Here is an 18,227-nt window from a genome sequence, read left to right on the forward strand (position 1 = left end):
AGGAAAACAAAGCAGAGGGAGTAGAAGGGAGAATGATGTTCCTATCCATTGTCTTTTAAGGAATTCAAGCATTTTTTAGGTTTCAAAAGGTGCTGGAGGTAGTTTATGCTTACTTACTGAAGACTGTTTCACAATCAATTCACTTCCAGTAAAGCTTATTGGAAATTGGGGGAGAAGAGCTAAAATTGCTATTTTTACACTTTAAAAAATCATTTTCCTAGTATTCAAAATGTTTGGGTTAGAAACACACAAGTTATTTTGTTGTCCTTAAAGTTATTCTCTCTCATCTGTCATTTTTCCCCCTGCCCATTTTCCTCCATACTTTTGAAGTTGTAGACTGAGAAATTCCAAACACCATTCTGTCCACCATTGGAAAACATTTTGGTTCTAGAAAGGCTTTTCAATTATCCTAAAACTGAGGCAGGACTTAACCACTCTGGCAGTACATGAAACAAAATGGAGGCACCTTGATTACTATTTCAAAGCCTCTTTCATGTGGCACTTTCCCATTAAATTACACAGGATACAATATAAGGTTTCCTCTGATGGGAAACAAATACATTTTATGACCTCTTTTATGAAGTTAGTCATCCTGCAGGATATTTTTTTCTCCCAAGGAATTCCACATCTTTATCTTAAAGAGACCAGCACCCTCATAAATGGTTAGAGAAGAAACACAGAACCTGAAACAATTTGGGGATCTTGGCCCCATTGTCAGACTAAGTAACTTTAAAAATTCTTTAGGAGAGTAAAAGCAACTGGCTCTACTTATGCTTGTCATGTGTCTCTGGACTGCATAAACCACAGTTCTGAGACGTTCTAACTCAGGTGTAAACAAACAAACAAACAAACCCCCTAAACAAACTAAAAACCAAGACCCTGTGTCTTTTTTTTTAATTTTTAAATGTTTTTTTATTTTTGAGAGAGAGGGAGAGAGGGGCAGAGTGTGAGCAGGGGAGGGGCAGAGAGAGAGGGAGCCACAGAATCCACAACAGGCTCTAGGCTCTGAGCTGTCAGCACAGAGCCCTCTGCCAGCTCAAACCCACCAACCCTGAGATCATGACCTGAGTGGAAGTCAGACACTCAACCGACTGAGCCACCCAAAAGCCCCTAAAATCCTGTGTCTTTGAGCAGTGGTTCTCAAACATCCCCATCACTTTAGCATCACCTGGAGGGCTATTAAAAACACAAATTACTGGACCATTTTTACACTCCTTCCTGAGTTTTTGATATAATTGGTCTGGAATAGGACCTAAAAATTTTCATTTCTTACTAAAATTCCCAGGTAGTGCTGATGCTTCTAGTCCAGGGACCGCCCTTTGAGATAGCTGTGCTATCCAAAACTTCTGCTGCCCTCCTCCAAATTCTCATGCTTCAAGGTTCTCTGCATGTCTTCTGCAGCAGAGCCCCATCTGTTTAAGGCCAGGCAGCATTTAGGGAAGATGATCTGCTTGAAGTGTGTGCCCAAGCACATTCCTTCCCTGGCCAGTCATTGATGGAAGGCATAAGAGGGCAGATCATCGCTAGACAGTTGCTGAAGGTCAAACGAGCTGACCTTTTGCGGAATCTGCCCTCGCACGTGACTGCAGGGCGTCTACACCCTCACCCTTCTTCTGCCTTCTCTCCACCCCCAAGCCAGACAGCCTCAGTCTCCCAGGCCGGTGGCTTTGACCCGTGATGGCTCTGCTGGGCGCGCTTGTCTGCTGCCTGTTGCTCGCCTGGCGTGGCAGTCCCGGGTTCGGCCTGCCCCTGGCGCCCGAGAGTTCAGCTCCGGCTGTGGGTGAGTCCGCGACCCCTTCCCTCCCGGGAGCTGCCCGAGAACAACGGGCCAAAGCGCCCGCGCGAAGTCTGGAAAAGTGCGTGGGGGCAGCAGTGCGCCGCGGCCGAGGCTCCGGGGAGTGGAGGGGAGTGGAGCCAGACGCGCCGGGCGCGGGGAGGGCAAGGGCAACTGCGGGAGGAGAGCGCCCGGCGACCAGCGGAAGGTCCCGGTGGCTGGAGAAAGTACCCTTGGCCAGTGGGGGCGCTGCAAGGAGCTGCGGGAGACTAGGTTCCTCTGCGCGTTTGTTCCGGGGGCGGGAGGAAGGAAATGTGCACGTCTCAAGCAGAACCGAAGCTAGAAGTTGGATGTCCCTCATTCCCACGGGCCCCGAATCTGCCCAGAGCACAGGGAGTACGGAGCTTCCTCTTCCCCATAGGGGTGTACATTTCAGTGGGACTTCTAGTATCTTCTGTCCTGCCCGCCGGGTTTGTTGGCCTTTTCTTCTTACTCCTCCTGCCAGAGTTTCGGTGCTACGCACCTCTTAGTCTACGTTAGAACTCGTGGGGCCTTTATTTCACTTTACCTGGATGTTACCGGACTGTCTGTGGGCGGGATCAATTTTAATCATACTTAACAAGTTTAATGCAATCCCTTTTGTGGTCCGCCTGGGACCAGCGGCATCAGCGTCACCCAAACTTCTTAGAAATGCAGGTTTTCAGCCCACTCCAGACCTATGGAATATGAAACTCAGAATTGGGACCCAACAACTTGTTAAACAAATTTTAGATTTTAGGGTGCCTATTGAGCCTTCCCTTTCAAAGGTCAAGGTAACCCCACCTGCCTGACACCCTTTGAAAAGAATTGTTCTGTTCTTTAGAGGGGGGGAATTTTGATAGGTGGAATTCTGTTCTGTGTTTGGGGACTTAGCCGCCTCTGAAACTTAGCACAGTGCTTGGTGCTGTTCTCTGACGCTTTTGCTTTCTCACAAGGCTCTGGAAATGCTCTGAAAAAAATACCTCCTCTTTGCGTGAGAGCCAAGTTCTCGTGACTCAGCTGTCAGGTTGAAAGCAAGAACTGTGAATCTGGTTTCTTAACTGTCAGTCATAACGAGAAATCGTCCCCAAATACTTATGTATGTTGGTTTCTGCTTTTATTGAAGCTTGTGTTGTTTTTCTTTAGTTAGGTGACTGTTCAGGATTTTGAAATAAAATGTCCCAGGTTGCTACCCATTGGGAATACCCATTGGCAGATTTACTGTTTGGTTTTAAGGATCTGATTGCTTAAGTCCTCAGCAACAACTTTGTGGTGTCTAGGGCAGCTCCACTTACACCTCCCCGTTTTCATATGGAAACTAGAAGGCTGAGTCACTTAGGGAGGAGGAAGGGATGGGGTTCAGAGACTTGCTGAAGTGTTGACTCAGCAGTTTCGCATTGGCTATATTATTTTACATGTTTTCTACTTGATGTGACACTCTCTCTCTTCACCTGACCCCATCCGGAAATGCTTCCTTTGTAACACTCACCATAACTGGCCTGTGCTTAATTGGTGTGTGTGTGTGTGTGTGTGTGTGTGTGTAAATTCCCAGTCTCAACTTTCTGTTCTGTCAAGTCTCAGTGGTCAGAGGACAACAACCCAGGAGACTTCACCTGGGTGTGTTTGTCCACATCTCTGATTAGAGTTAGTAGGTCAAGGCCTGCTGAGGTATTTGGTAGGAACTGACATTATAAACAAAAAACCAAAAATACCTATTTTAAACAATTCAGATGTGTCCAAACATCTGAATTATTGTTTACTAGTTTTTTTTAGGATAGATTACAATTTTTTTTAGCTAAACCATAAGTTTTTTAGTATATAATGTTGAGCATTTATCTAGGTATATTAACAACACACACATGTATACACACATACATTTGTGGAAATCTTCTTAAAGGTTATCTGCAGAACAAGAAAGAAATCATTGTGTGGTGAAATGAACTTTGGACCACAAATCAAAGAATCTGTAGTGGAGTAGGGCTTGGCCAAAGGCCAGGTCTGTGGCCTTAGACACACACACACACACACACACACACACACACACACACACACAGAGCACTTTATATATAATTTAATTAGAAGTGGAAGGTAAGGCCTCCAGAGGTTCATTATTCATAAATCCCAGGTTAAGAACCTGTCAGAACTTTTGGCTTCTATTTAAAGACTTTCTTCAGTGCATCCAAATAATTACCTCCTCACTTATCTGTCTGGTGGTGCAGTGTAGTGGAAAGACTGCTAGACTGGGAGTCTGGAGGGACTGGTTCTAGTTCAGCTCTCATTAATGAGTCACCATGTGATCTTGAGGAAATCCTGAAATCTGCCTGTGCCTCATTAAGGAATGTTTACTGAGGGCCTACTATAGGTCATGTTCTAGATGCTGAGGACATACAAATCTAGGTACTGGAGATGTATTCTTAATGTGTTTCCAGTTTTGGTTTATAAAATTTTAGTATACTTATTATCTCATGTCCCTTAATTGTCACAGTATCTCATGTAGGTGTTATGTATTTTATGTGAGGCAAGTGACACGGAAGGACAGTTGAATGTGAGCACACATAGAGGCAAGTGATACAGTGGTTAAGAGCAACATGGAATCCGGAATCAGACTTCCTGAATCTCTATCTTGACTCTGTTGTGTATGACACATGTGACTTGGACTTAATCTCTGTGTCCTTATCTTTAAAATGAAAATAATGATGAGTTAATACATGTAAAACATTAAAAAAGGCAATAAACTTACAGTAAGTACCTGATAAATTTTAAGTGTTACTTGGAAATGAAGAAGTTCAATCTCAAATTCAGGCTTAGGGTTACAAAATAAAAACAGTATAACTTTTTTTTTTAAATGTTTATTTATTTTTGTGAGAGAGAGAGCGTGAGCAGGGGAGGGACAGAGAGAGAGAGAGAGAGAGAGAGAGAGAGAGAGAGAGAGAGAGACACAGAATCTGAAGCAGGCTTCAGGCTCTGAGCTGTCGGCACAGAGCCCAACGTGGGGCTTGAACTCACGAACCATGAGATCATGACCTGAGCTGAAGTCAGACACTTAACTGACTGAGCCACCCAGGTGCCCCGTCAAAATATTAACAGTATAACTAACACTGAGGTTACTAGATGCCAGGTATGTTCTAAGAGCTTTACTTCTACCAAGTCACTTAACCTTCATACAGAAGGCAGTAATATTCTTTCCATTTTGCAGATAAAACAAGCCAGGATCACACAGCTAGATTAATAAATAGAGCTTGGATTTGAAGTCAGGTAGTCTGACTCTGGAGTTCCCCATCTTAACCATAACACTATACTGTTCTGTGTATAGCTTATTATACCTTAATATTCTACAAATCATTAAAAACATGTTTAAATAAAATTGAGATGCACTATATATTTATACCTCAAGGAAGGACAGCCTCCAGGATGATTCTGAGCTATTTGTCAACCTCACTTTGTGTGTTGGATACAGTAAGTCTGGGCTAGAAATGGAAGCTGGAGTATTTTCTGCATTAAAGAAGAAAATAAATTACTCTTGGCATGTATTTTCAAATGGGGATAAGATACAAAGTAATTGATCATAAAGACTGTTTTATGTCTACTTTCTTCTGGATCTCTTGTCTACCATGTCTTAGCAGTGAACTTAAATATGTTGTAAAATCATAATAATGTTGTGGAGAAAAAACAACCCAAATATAACTTAACGTTTCCACCCTAACAAATTAACGGTTTTCAGTTTTTTACTTTCTTATCCCAGCTTTGGGTCCTATTCAGGTGTTTGCTCATATACATACATAGCTTTTATCATCTTTGTATAGGTAGATAAAAGTTTGCATTCTACTTGTTTGCTCCATGTTTCTGGTGTAGTATGTGCTGCTATGTCATTTCTGATATAAACTAGTCATAATCAGAGTAAACTCCAAATTCAAAGTGTGAAAAGCCTCAATACTAAAATAATTTATTAATTGCATATGAGAAGGCAGCAAAATCATAGAAGATATATGTAACTTATGTATACACAAGCTGGAGGGCCTTTCGAAGTGGGGCTCAGATTCTGACTGTGCTGTTTGTTAGCTGTGTATACCTGAGCAGATTTCCTAATGGACCCAGCTTTCATTTCTCCCCTCTAAAATGAGAACAGTGATTCCTACTTCAAGAGAGTGGTTTCGAGAATAAAATGGCATAGTATATTTAGTTTCTTTATTATAATGCCTGGCACAAATGCTTAATAAAGAGAGACACTACTCTGAATATTAGTACTACTATTTCCTTTAATTAAAGAATCTTTCCCATGGTATCCAATGGGTTCCAGGTTTCTCACTGAAAACCGAGTGGAAGCATCCTCTTTAACAAATGCTTTCCTTAACATTATCAACATTTGATACAAGTGTATGCTAGAAGATGTTCCTATATTTAGTAGCTTTTAAGAGCCTCTGGAAATTCCTACTTTTGGTTTAAAGCTAGTATTAAACATTTATACTCTTTTTCCATTAATGTTGAGAGGCCAGGTTTTACAAGAAATTAGGAGTGAGATTTAGTTTCTGGTTTTGCAATCTATCCACTCTGTAACCCAAACAGACCACATCATGTTTCTATGTTAGTTTTTCCACAAGAAGCACATAAATAAATTCTAAAACCATAAATTCTGCAAGGAAGGAAACATACTATTAATACACAATATTATTATTGACCCATCTGAAGTATGTCTCCCTGTATTTCATTATGCAGTTTACGTTTGTTACATAGTCTTTTTTACGTAGGCACGCCGTCAGTGAGCTCATCAGTTCTGACCCATGTAAATAGTAAATTTTAGTAAATTCTTCCCACTATCTTTGGGATCCTCATCTACTGACAGGAAAGTATTGTATTTACTTTCAGAGCAAATGAACATTTAAATTACTAGGGTTTTACTCCATCACAGGGAGGAGTAACTGTCTCCAGTCTTACTGTAAATATGTGTATGGGAATACCTAAAGGGAAGTAGATTTAACACCATTTCTTTTCTAATCAACAGGACAGTTTTGGCATGTGACTGATTTACACTTAGACCCTACTTACCACATCACAGATGACCACACCAAAGTGTGTGCTTCATCTAAAGGCGTAAATGCCTCCAATCCTGGTCCTTTTGGAGATGTTCTGTGTGATTCTCCATATCACCTTATTTTGTCAGCATTTGATTTCATTAAAAATTCAGGACAAGAAGCATCTTTCATGATATGGACAGGGTAAGTGAGTATATAAATACTGTTAGTTGCTCAATATTTATCTACAGTGACCTAAGCTTCATTAGAATGCTGAATTCCTACGAATATTAATTAATTAGGTTTTGTTTTGTTTTGTTTCTGGTTTGTTTTTTTTTTTTTTGAGAGAGAGAGAGGGCACAAGTGGGCAAAGGGCAGAGGTAGAGAATAGCAATTTTGTAAACATTATCTTCTGGTGGCATAATTAATTAATTCTGTCTGTCATGATGACAGAGTGATAAGGTTTGTATTCCCTATGCCTGCAGTAATGACCGGTGCTATTTAACTAATGTTTAAATTATACCTCATTTAACATTTGCATTTGATATTATTATCCCCATTTTACAGATGAAGAAATGAAGGCTGGGCATCTAAGTAACTTGTTCAAGTGTACACAGCTAGTAAATGGCAAAGCTGGAATTTGAATCCAGGCATTTTAGCTCTGGAATCTGTGCTTTTAATTGCTCAACTATTTGCCTCTCACAAATCTTCAGTCAAGCAGTGTAATAGGCTGAGATTTCCTGCTTATCTGTTGTATCACACAGTTTTTAAAATGGGATACTCTGTGGGAGAAAGATAAATGAAGAGTCGTTTATCAGCTCTTTTAATAATCATCTGTTGTTTTATCGTGGAAGTGTGCAATGATAATACAACCAGGCATCATGCATGTCTAGTGACTTTTTACAGAAGTTGATTTTGCTATGATTCTGTCTCCTTTGCAGGGATAGCCCACCTCACGTTCCTGTGCATGAACTCTCAACAGACTCAGTCATAAATGTGATTGCTAATATGACAACCACCATCCAGAGTGTCTTTCCAAATCTCCAGGTTTTCCCTGCACTGGGTAATCATGACTATTGGCCACAGGTAAATTTGATGTAAACTCCAAAAGTGTTTCAAGGAATTTTCCCATTAGTACTGTCAAAATTCTGACAATAACTAGCTGATGATAAGACGTGGGAGTGGGGCTCATGGAGGTAGAGTGCACTGTTCAATAACCACTGAAGAAGGTAAGACAAGTGATTTGGGGACTTTAAAGTGATTCTCCCTAATCCATAAAAAGATATGTCCATAGTGAGTTTTGGAAGCAAATTGCCTAGTTTGTGGATTATTGATTCTTGTTTTCCCTCATAATCTTCCTCAGTTTCTACTTTCTTTTGAATAACAGTGTTGTTCATTCACATTTTATGATAAAGGTTGGCAAGGAAGGTTGATATTGACAAATGTTTACATTTTTCAGAACTTCTCTTAGGCAGACCAAGCTCCCCACGCTCTGATCATAACAAACTGTCATAAGAACCAAAGAGGGAAGTTCCTGTTTGGGCCCAGTTTATCTAATTAAGATACCACTCAAGACAGAGATTGTGTTTAGAATATTTGATGACCGATAAGCTAAGGCCTTAACCTATCAGTGTGGCGGTTTGTTAAATAGCCTGTGCATAACGGTCGGATACTAGCCCTGGCTGGAGGGTCCTGTTATACTAGTGTAGAATCTTAGATTTGGACAGATTCAAGATATCTCAGAGTTTTAGTGTTTTAGTCCAGGACTTGACACACTATGACCTGTGGTCCAAATTTGGCCTACCACTTGCTTTTGTTAATAAAGTTTTATTAGAACAGAGCCATGGCTATTCTTTCTGTATTGCCTGTGGCTGATTTCTGATTTTGCACTAGAACAGCAGAGTAGAATTGTGGCAAGAGAGACCATATGGCCCATAAGCTTAAAATATTTATTATTTGGCCCTGTATAGGAAAAGTTTGGTGACCCTTAGTCTAGATCAACTCTTCATTTTATGGATGAGAAAACTGAGTCCCCAAAATGTCAAGTTGCTTGTTCAAGTGGTCACAATCGTGTAGTGATAGAGCCCACATCCTGGATCTTTTGTGTTCAATTAGACTAACATTCTTGCATACATCCCTTGTTCTTGCCAGATTAACATACTCAGTATTCCTGAACACAATATTTACTTTCATGCCTCTCTGTCTAGATTTATCTTCTTGCTTAGAATATCTTTTCCATCTCAGGCCACAAGAATGCTTAGTGAGCATTTTGATCACCTAAATACAGGGATTTTGAGACGTTGTACTCTAGGATGAACTTGTTTCAAGTAACTTTTTGGCACTGGCCTCTGGGCTTGAGATGAACAATGTGTTAGTCTTTGTGAGTCATCCTCTAAACCAGTGGTCAACTTTGTTACTATTGAGATGTGAGACCACACAGGGAAGATGCTTGGGGATGAACAATCTCTAGAAACCAGGAGCTACCCACATTGTTTTTTATATGCTTTAGGTGACAGACAGATTGACATAGTGGAGAACATGTGGGGTTTAGAGCTGTATTTACTAGAATGTAAAGCCTTATCCTGCCCTGCTCCTGATAGCTTGGCCAACTTGGATAATTCGCTTAACGTCCTTGACCCATAAGTCATTCATTTGTAAATAGGAGCAATAACACCCACCCTCAGAAGTTTCCGTGAGAATTAGTGATATTACATGAATAGGGCGTAGCTTTCTACCTGGTACATATTATGCCCTCAATAAGTGGAGTGGTAGTTATTGGAGCAGTAAGCAGCAACATGTGGGATACGTTTTCCCTAACTCCTTTGGGGATTTGTTTTATTTTACTTTTATTTCTGTCTTTGTGAAGTTAAATCTTATAGTGATTCACAGATATAGATAATATACAAATTCTAAAATATATCCTATCGTATGTATAACTAGGGTAAATTGGGCAGCCCGTATACTTTAAAGAGTTAATTTTTTTTGTCTTTCTAGCTTGCGACTTTATATCTGAAAATCTTCTTTCTATTATTCTGCTTCCACCCTTCCACGCCAGTTTCAGGAATGTCAATGTAACATGAAAGCCCCACAACAAAATCTCCTACAGACTGTTAGCCGAGATGGAATTCTGGTGAATGTTAGTAACAAAACTGTTAGTAACAAATCAAGCAGATACTTTAATAAGTATTATTTCTCCATTAAAATCTCATAAACATACACATAAACATAACTACCTAAACATGCATATGTAGATGCATGTCCCCACCCATTACATCAGAAGTAGATATTAGTGTGGGCAGCCTAGGGACTCCTTCCAGTTGCCGCCCAAGGAGGCAGTCTGGGCCAGGGTCCTCATTTACTCCTACACTGGCAAGACTGGCGCCACCAAACTTATGGGTGGGTCACTTCCCATTATACCTCATTTCTCGGCACTGCACATGTCACAGCCAAAGAGTATTGAGATGATGGCATCGTACAATTAATAATTGGACATAGGAGTGACACTGGAAAGACCTGGAATTTAGACCAACCCAGGAACTGACCAGCTGTCCCTGAATGAATCATCTAACTTCTCTGATGCTCACATTTCTCATAACTAAAATTGAGAGAAAACTCTACAGTAATTTTATATAATTTTAAGATTTCATATGACCATTCCAGTATTTTGGCATCTATCCCAATACTTTGGGATACACATGGCTAACACTTTCAGATTTTTGATGATGATCATGTGACCAAGTTTTAATCAGAATCTGGGTTGTCCTATAAGTCATAATTTTTAGTATTCAGTATAATTTTCAGACAGAGGAGTCTGATATCTGACACAAATTAAAAATATACTAATAGTTCTAGTTAGAACAAGTCATTTAGTTATTACTTTCCCTGAATGTATTTCTGTTTTCATCGTGTATTAGGCATATGTATTAGGAACTAATGTGACTTGGGTGTCATCTTGGAAAATAACTAAGCATTTTCACTAGTGCTGATGGGAAAATTACTTTAAGAAATAGATCTATGTCACTAATATGCAGAAGAAAAGGAGGAGTGTGAAGGAAATGGCTTCTGTTTATTAATATAATTTTTAAAACAAGAAAATAGGAATAATTATTTAATTTCACAAGTGATTTTTGGATTTTTATTCAGTATGCACTTTCTTTTTTTAAATTTATTTTAAATTTAAAATTATTATTATTATTATTATTTTATTTTTATTATTAGAGATAGCGAGAGAGAGAAAGAGAGAGAGAGGCAGAGAGAGGGAGAGAAAATCCCAAGCAGGCTCCATGCTGGGCATGGAGCCCGACACAGGACTCAGTCTCACAACTGTGAGATCGTGACTTGAATCAAAGTCAGGGCTTGTTCACGCAACTGACTGAGACACCCAGGTGTCCCTCAGTATATACTTTCTTAAAGTTTTGGGTATTTTTTTCTTCCTTAAAGATCCTTAAAAAAAATTTTTTTTAAGTTTATTTATTTTTGACAGAGACAGATTGCGAGCATGAGCGGGGGGAGGGGCACAGAGAGAGAGAGACAGAATGCGAAGCAGGCTTCAGGCTCTCGGCTGTCAGCACAGAGCCCAACACCGGGTTCGAACTCACGAACCGTGAGATCATGACCTGAGCTGAAGTTGGACGTTTAACCGACTGAGCCACCCAGGTGCCCCGCAGAGCTAAGATCCTTTATTATAATGTGATAAAATAGGATGATAAAAATACTTTATGATAATAAAAATGTTTTATGTACACATTGCTTACAAAAAATCAAAACATGTTCATATAGAGACTTCTCCGAATCAAAAGCATGTGGTTGTCAGTCTTCATTCAGAAAGTTCAAAAGCTTTATACTGGTGTGAACATCTCAGAAGACTTTGTTTAATTCTAAAATCATGAAATTTTCTCCATTCTCTCAATGTGCTGTTCCAGGCCCTGTGTGTTCAGGCTCACACCTGCCTCTGTTTCTCTTTAATGAGCACACTCCCATATCCATCCTATATCCTGACCACGTGGCACAAGTGCTTTTTTTCTGTGTATAGCACTGTGAGGGTTGGTGTCTGGGCCATTGTCTTTATTTTGATGCCCTTTCTTGCCAACATGATGAAATCATTATTCAAGGGCAGGTTGATGTGCTTTCTTCACTCCCCCCCCACCCCGACTCTCTGGGCCGGACTCGATTGCTCATGCTTCTACCCTGCTAGAACCTCTATGATGGCACCTGGCACATTGTCTGACAGGTGATTGATTATATTTTTTTTTGTCTCTTTAACGAAGTTATACATTCCTTGAAGATGAAGCCTATCTAGTACTCATCCTTGCCTCTCCAGATGTCTCGTATAGTAGGAAATGCTCAAGTAATGTTTAAATTAGTTAATCTATGTATCTTTAAAGTTTCAATGGTGGATTGTATTGTTTGTGGCCAGGATCAACTGCCTGTAGTCACCAGCAAGGTGTACAATGCAGTAGCAAATCTCTGGGAGCCCTGGTTGGACGAAGAAGCTATTCATACTTTAAGGAAAGGTAAGTGAAAGATTTATTCATCCTTATTTTGTCTCTATTTTTATTCATGTTGTTCAGACTAAGATCTTTAATGTTTGCTTGGGTGTGTTCATTCTGGATGTGCCCATTTCTTTGGAGGCTGTAAGTCATGTTTGAAAGCTGTGGAGAGGCATGGATGGTGAGTGGGCCCAGGGCAAAGAGAGCAGGTCCAAGATCAGGTGCTAGCTCCAAAAGTACCACTGCAGCAGACCCTTGGGTGTTACCACCACTGGCTCACAGGTGTGAGGGCGATTTTGCCTTTAAGTCTCATTGCTACTAAGACTGTAGCAGGTCTGGTTTATCTGACATCTCTCCCATAGTAGTCTTTGGCATGGTCCACGTGTGTTCCTACTTTTGCATTTTGTACTTCACTATATCTCTCATCTTAACTTCCCAAACATGCAGAAGTAGGAGTTGATGCATTAATGTTTCTTTTCTAAAATTTGACACCTCATGACCTAGTGCCAATATCATTTTCATCTGAATATCGGATACAACTGTTGGTAGGTCAGTATGTGGAAGTCCCACCACTGGATCTGGCACACAGTCGGTTTTCAGTAAGTGATTCTTATTTAATGACAGCCTATGTATGTACAAACTAAATAATGAGAAATAAGTATCACCTTCCTGACTGGCTTGTAAACCATAATTAAGAGTTTGCTTTCATAGTCACTGTGAATCTGTGTACGTGTTTTTCTAGAGTGTGTCTTAAATTTGTTTTTGTAGGTGGCTTTTATTCACAGAAAGTTTCACCTAATCTGAACCTTAGGATCATCAGTCTAAACACAAACTTGTACTACGGCCCAAATATCATGACTCTGAATCAGACTGACCCAGCAAATCAGTTTGAATGGCTAGAAAAGACACTGAACACCTCTCAGCAAAATAAGGAGAAGGTAGATCCCAGAGACTAAAATCATCTGGGGATAAACAGGGGCTAAATTTGTGTATTTATTAACTCAAGTGGGGTCAGCTATTAATAAAGATATTAAAATTTGAAGATGTTTTCACATGAAACACCTTATGGTTTAATTAAATCTGCTGTGTTTGTTTTATTTTGCTTTGCTTTTAATGCTTTGATGACTGATTGACATCTGTTGATTAAAAAAAAATTGTGACCAAGATCACAGTTACTATATATCATTAACAGTGTAATTTAAGTGAGTCAAATGCAAGTAGAATGATACTAATAGTTTTATAATTTCATCGTTTTTTTTTTTTGGTAATAGGAGAGATGGTATATTTGCTTTCTAAATTTTAATTAATATACAGTACTTTTAATCTTGGATATCTAAATGTCATTTGGTTATGATACACGTGCAAAAAGATTCTCATCAGTCCTCATTATGTTTCTTTCTCCAGGTGTACATCATAGCACATATCCCAGTAGGATATGTGCCCCATTCAAGGAACATCACAGCAATGAGAGAATTGTATAATGAGAAATTGATAGATATTTTTAGAAGATACAGCAATGTCATTGCAGGACAATTTTATGGACACACTCACAGAGATAGTATTATGGTGCTTTCTGATAAAAAAGGTAATATGCTGTTCTGTGTGCATCTTCCCAATCCAAATTGCTAGAGCAAAGCAGTGAATATCCAGTAATTTTTACTGAACCAGTAAATTACAAGTTTCATTAAATCAACCTGCCAGCACCAGATTTTTCTGAATATCTTCTGTGTTTGTAAGGCAAGTGTCGATTTCCTATTTAGGCCTGCAGTTGGGTGTCTCCCTATTTGCTCCATGGGGCCACCAGCATTTGATAGCTATCAACAAAAAAGGCTCTGAAACCCTTAGCTCACTCAACTTTTCTTTTAGATTCTCAAGTTTAGAGAAATACTGCTGTTCATTATTTACTTCCTAGACTCAAGTGTCTTTTTATATGACTTGTTTTACTTCTCAGAATTTGAAGAGAAAAGCAGAATTCACCACTGGTTTAAAATAGATCAAACACTTAATTTTAAGGGATAATCAACATTGTCATCTACTCAGAATTAAAAGATAAGAATAGGAGAATCTCAGCATCAGACAAAACAATGATTACCTATTTTTAAAGATGACCTCCTCACGAGGACAGGAAACGGGGAGTTAATCAAATAAGCGTTCTTATTTCAGAATAGTCAGCCAGGAAAAAAAAATCAGTATTTATTTTTTTCAGCAATTGGGGAAAATTTTCAAAATGCTTTACCTCTTTCACCTACAAAAAGTAGGCTTGGTAAAAAATGACCATTTTTCAGCATTTGATAGCTTTTTTACTCAGAAATTCATTCCTGTAATAGATAGGTATAAAAGCATGGTGACCCCAATCAGGTTCTTATTATGTAATTATTGGCATATTGTTTTAGGTAGATGTACAGAACAAACTAGTTTTGTATTTGTGTGTATGTGTGTGTGTATACCTGTGATAACTTAGATTTTGTTATTATGAAAATTTTCAAATACACCTAAAAGAGAATAATTAAACAACGCCCCCCCCCCCGCCCACATACCATCACTTATATTTAACATCTATCAGGATTTTGCCACATTTGCTTTACCTATTCACTTCTTTATTCTTTTTTCTTTTTCTCAAGTATTTGAAAGTAAATCTCAAACATTAGATCCATTTTAGCCTACATGCTACTGTATACATTGCTAAAATATATGGCTAATTCACATAATTTAATTGTCATTTGGTCAGTTGTCATTAACTACATGGCTAATTATATAATTTACATACTAATACGATTCACTTACCTACCTAACAAGAGCAACAGTAATTTTTCAGTATCATCTAATACCAATCCATAATAAAAATTCCTCTATTTTCTCAAAAGTGTCCCTTTATAGTTGTTTCAAGTCAGGATTCATCAAGGATCATACATCATTTGGCTGTTATGTCTGTTAATCTCTTAATCTTGCATTTGTTTATATTTTTAGTAAAGATAAACTCAATTAAAAAATATGTTTATGTACATATGTTTTGTCCAGGAGGACCGGTAAATTCTTTGTTTGTGGCTCCTGCTGTTACCCCAGTGAAGAGTGTTGCAGAAAAACTGACCAACAATCCTGGCGTCAGACTATTTCAATATGATCCTCATGATTATAAACTATTGGTAAGTTGGCACAGTTTTGGAATTGCCCCCACATTTATGCATGTCTTTATAGTTTTCAATAGTTTAGTTGAATGTTTTCAGCTTAACTATGTACGTTGTTTCTATGTTGAAATCTCATGATGTCTGTCTTCTTTTTATATTTGGCTGGTCAGCACTTTCTCAGTATGGGCATTATGAGATCAGCCTTTGGGAGGTTGTTTCTGTCCTTCTAAGGACTTGACATTTGTTCAGTACATTGGGCAGGGCCTGATTTGGGGACTTGTACACATACTGAAACTTTTCACTAAGCCATATTTATTAATTACTCTTCTCTAGAACATAGCTGTGAAGGTGACTGTAGACTCCGAAACCATACTCCCCCAAGCATTCTTTTATCAAATTTCCTTATGTATTTCCAGCCTGTTCCTCTTTAAAATGAGGATTAAACTAAGTATTACTGACTTCACAGAATTGCTGTGAGGATTACATGAACAAATATGTGTAAAGCACTTAGAAAAATACTTGGCTTATAGTAAGAACTCAATACATGTTGGCAGCGTTTTTTTTGTAAATAAAAATGAGTTGGACATTTATCTTTGAGACAAAAGTTCTCTGGAGCTTGTACACGACTAGGTTTTAGACCAATTTAACATTGAAGGGCTGGGCTTTTTGCTTATAAGTACTGCCCCTTTTAATTAATATCATTTGAAAAGAATTTTCAATTAAAGTCTCTATTGATGTAAATGCATTTTTTTTCCCTAAATAAACTTAGTAAGAGGTAGCTCACTTGTCCCTTAGAGCATGTTTTTATGAAGAAAATAAGGCAAGGGAAATCAGATTTAATTTGCAAACATTTGATTAAATGAGGAAATAAAACAATTGACTGAATTCTTTATACAACTATTAGTTGCCTATTTTTGGATCTGAGCATCATACACACACACACGCACACACACATATATATATATTATATATGTATACATGTACATATACGTGTGTATGTGTATATGTATGTATGTGTGTATGTATATACACATACTGACATGGAAAGATGCCCTGATATAGCACTAATTATTTTTAAAAGTGCAAAACAGTGTATACATAGTATAGCTTAATTTTTTGAAAAAGCCAAGAGATAGTAAATCGGGTATACATATTCTAAATAATTATATTTGTTTTGTACATAATGTCTAGAACAACTTATGTCTTGACATACACTGGAGTGATGATAAATGTTTAACAAGTTGTTCACTGAGGGGAATAAACAACACTTTAATTATAGTGTCGAGGTTCCTAAAAATTTGATAATTGGCTCTGTGAGCTGGTACCAGCCACCTCCAGCACAGCACTGATTTATATGTAACTATTAGCAGTGGTTACTTCTGAGGTGTGTGAATCCAAAGCTTTGTATTTTGTACATCTCTCTGTGTAGTTTAGAATATGTTCCTTCATTGTTTTTAAAATGAAAAAAAGTGGGGCGCCTGGGTGGCGCAGTCGGTTAAGCGTCCGACTTCAGCCAGGTCACGATCTCGCGGTCCGTGAGTTTGAGCCCCGCGTCGGGCTCTGGGCTGATGGCTCAGAGCCTGGAGCCTGTTTCCGATTCTGTGTCTCCCTCTCTCTCTGTCCCTCCCCCGTTCATGCTCTGTCTCTCTCTGTCCCAAAAATAAATAAAAAACGTTGAAAAAAAATTAAAAAAAAAAAATGAAAAAAAGTAATACAGATTTGTCTACTGGAATTCCTTAAAAAAAAAAAAAAAAGCAAACCAAAACAGTTCTCACTTTTTTCTAAATGACTACAACTTTAAATTAAGAATGTCACATAAATCCTAATAAGGACGCTTCTTCCTGTGCAGTACTTTCTATGGCAGAGAATGAACCAGGGTTTGTGACTGTTTTTGCTATAGGATATGTTGCAGTATTATTTGAACCTGACAGATGCAAATCTAAAGGGAGAATCCGATTGGAAGCTGGAATATATGCTGACTCAGACCTATGACATTGAAGATTTGCAGCCAAAAAGTTTGTATGCATTAGCTAAGCAATTTGCAGTCCTGGACAGTGAGCAGTTTATCAAATACTATAATTACTTCTTTGTGAGTTATGACAGCAGTGCAATTTGCAATGGGGAATGTAAGTCCTATCACGTTTGTGCCATTATGAGTCTTGATCGTATTTCCTATGAAGATTGCCTCAAACAATATTATATAAAGCACTATCCCTAGTACTTAACTGTTTGTGTTCGTAGAAAATGTAACATTGTTCTGTTTCTGAGATCGGTTTGTGGGAACTGTTACATAAATCTTGTGGGTTACTGAGTGGGCCAGCAGAATTCTTATCTTTGCTTTCTTTTTTATAATCCTCAAATGTGGATATTTGTAACATTCTACATTTTTATTATATTGAATATATAACTGACCATTACAAGAATGATGTCTGGATGTCAGTATCCTGTCTTCCAGTTTATAGAATTATATCTAATTTATACCCTTGTTGCAACTGTCATTTATATAAATAAAGCAAATGACTTCTCATGCATGATGAATTATTTTTAATAGGATGATTTTCTTTTAATTCACTTTTGTTAAAAACTCATGTGTAAACTGAGGCTGAAACTGTTTAAATCTCATGTATAAACTGAGGCCAACACTGTTTCCGTGCACTATGTACTGTTGGGAAAACACCAAGGACTCGTTGAGACCAACTTGGGGCTTATGAAACATCCTAGGACATGAGTTGCCTATAATGGAGCAAAGCTGTCTTTGTTCTATGAGTGAAGGAGAGGCCTCTTGAGTACCGCTAACTTTTAAGGAACAGAG

At 38.5% G+C, this 18,227-nt stretch overlaps 1 protein-coding gene across 2 annotated transcripts; it reads left to right on the top strand.

The window, feature by feature from the left end:
* Positions 1-1,630: 1,630 nt before the first annotated feature.
* On the top strand, positions 1,631-17,949 carry SMPDL3A (sphingomyelin phosphodiesterase acid like 3A). Of its 2 annotated transcripts, XM_007078669.3 has the most exons (8): positions 1,631-1,780; positions 6,792-7,005; positions 7,743-7,887; positions 12,218-12,314; positions 13,059-13,228; positions 13,695-13,875; positions 15,309-15,433; positions 17,316-17,949. In XM_007078669.3, the coding sequence occupies exons 1-8, from the start codon at positions 1,678-1,680 to the stop codon at positions 17,631-17,633; spliced, it is 1,353 nt and encodes a 450-aa protein (XP_007078731.1). In that variant the 5' UTR covers positions 1,631-1,677; the 3' UTR covers positions 17,634-17,949. The 2 variants fall into 2 exon arrangements, with proteins under 2 accessions (XP_007078731.1, XP_042841280.1); XM_042985346.1 differs by lacking the exon at positions 6,792-7,005 and having other exon boundaries at positions 1,760-1,780.
* Positions 17,950-18,227: the final 278 nt, after the last annotated feature.

This window comes from Panthera tigris, chromosome B2 (assembly GCF_018350195.1).
Source record: "Panthera tigris isolate Pti1 chromosome B2, P.tigris_Pti1_mat1.1, whole genome shotgun sequence".
Lineage (NCBI taxonomy): Eukaryota > Metazoa > Chordata > Mammalia > Carnivora > Felidae > Panthera > Panthera tigris.

Excerpts from the sequence above, each read along its gene's own strand:
- SMPDL3A (XM_007078669.3), top strand. The coding sequence starts at position 1,678 with ATGGCTCTGCTGGGCGCGCTTGTCTGCTGCCTGTTGCTCGCCTGGCGT. Across the intron at positions 12,315-13,058 it reads TATTCATACTTTAAGGAAAG|GTGGCTTTTATTCACAGAAA; the intron begins GTAAGTGAAAGA and ends TTGTTTTTGTAG. Across the intron at positions 15,434-17,315 it reads CTCATGATTATAAACTATTG|GATATGTTGCAGTATTATTT; the intron begins GTAAGTTGGCAC and ends TTTTTGCTATAG.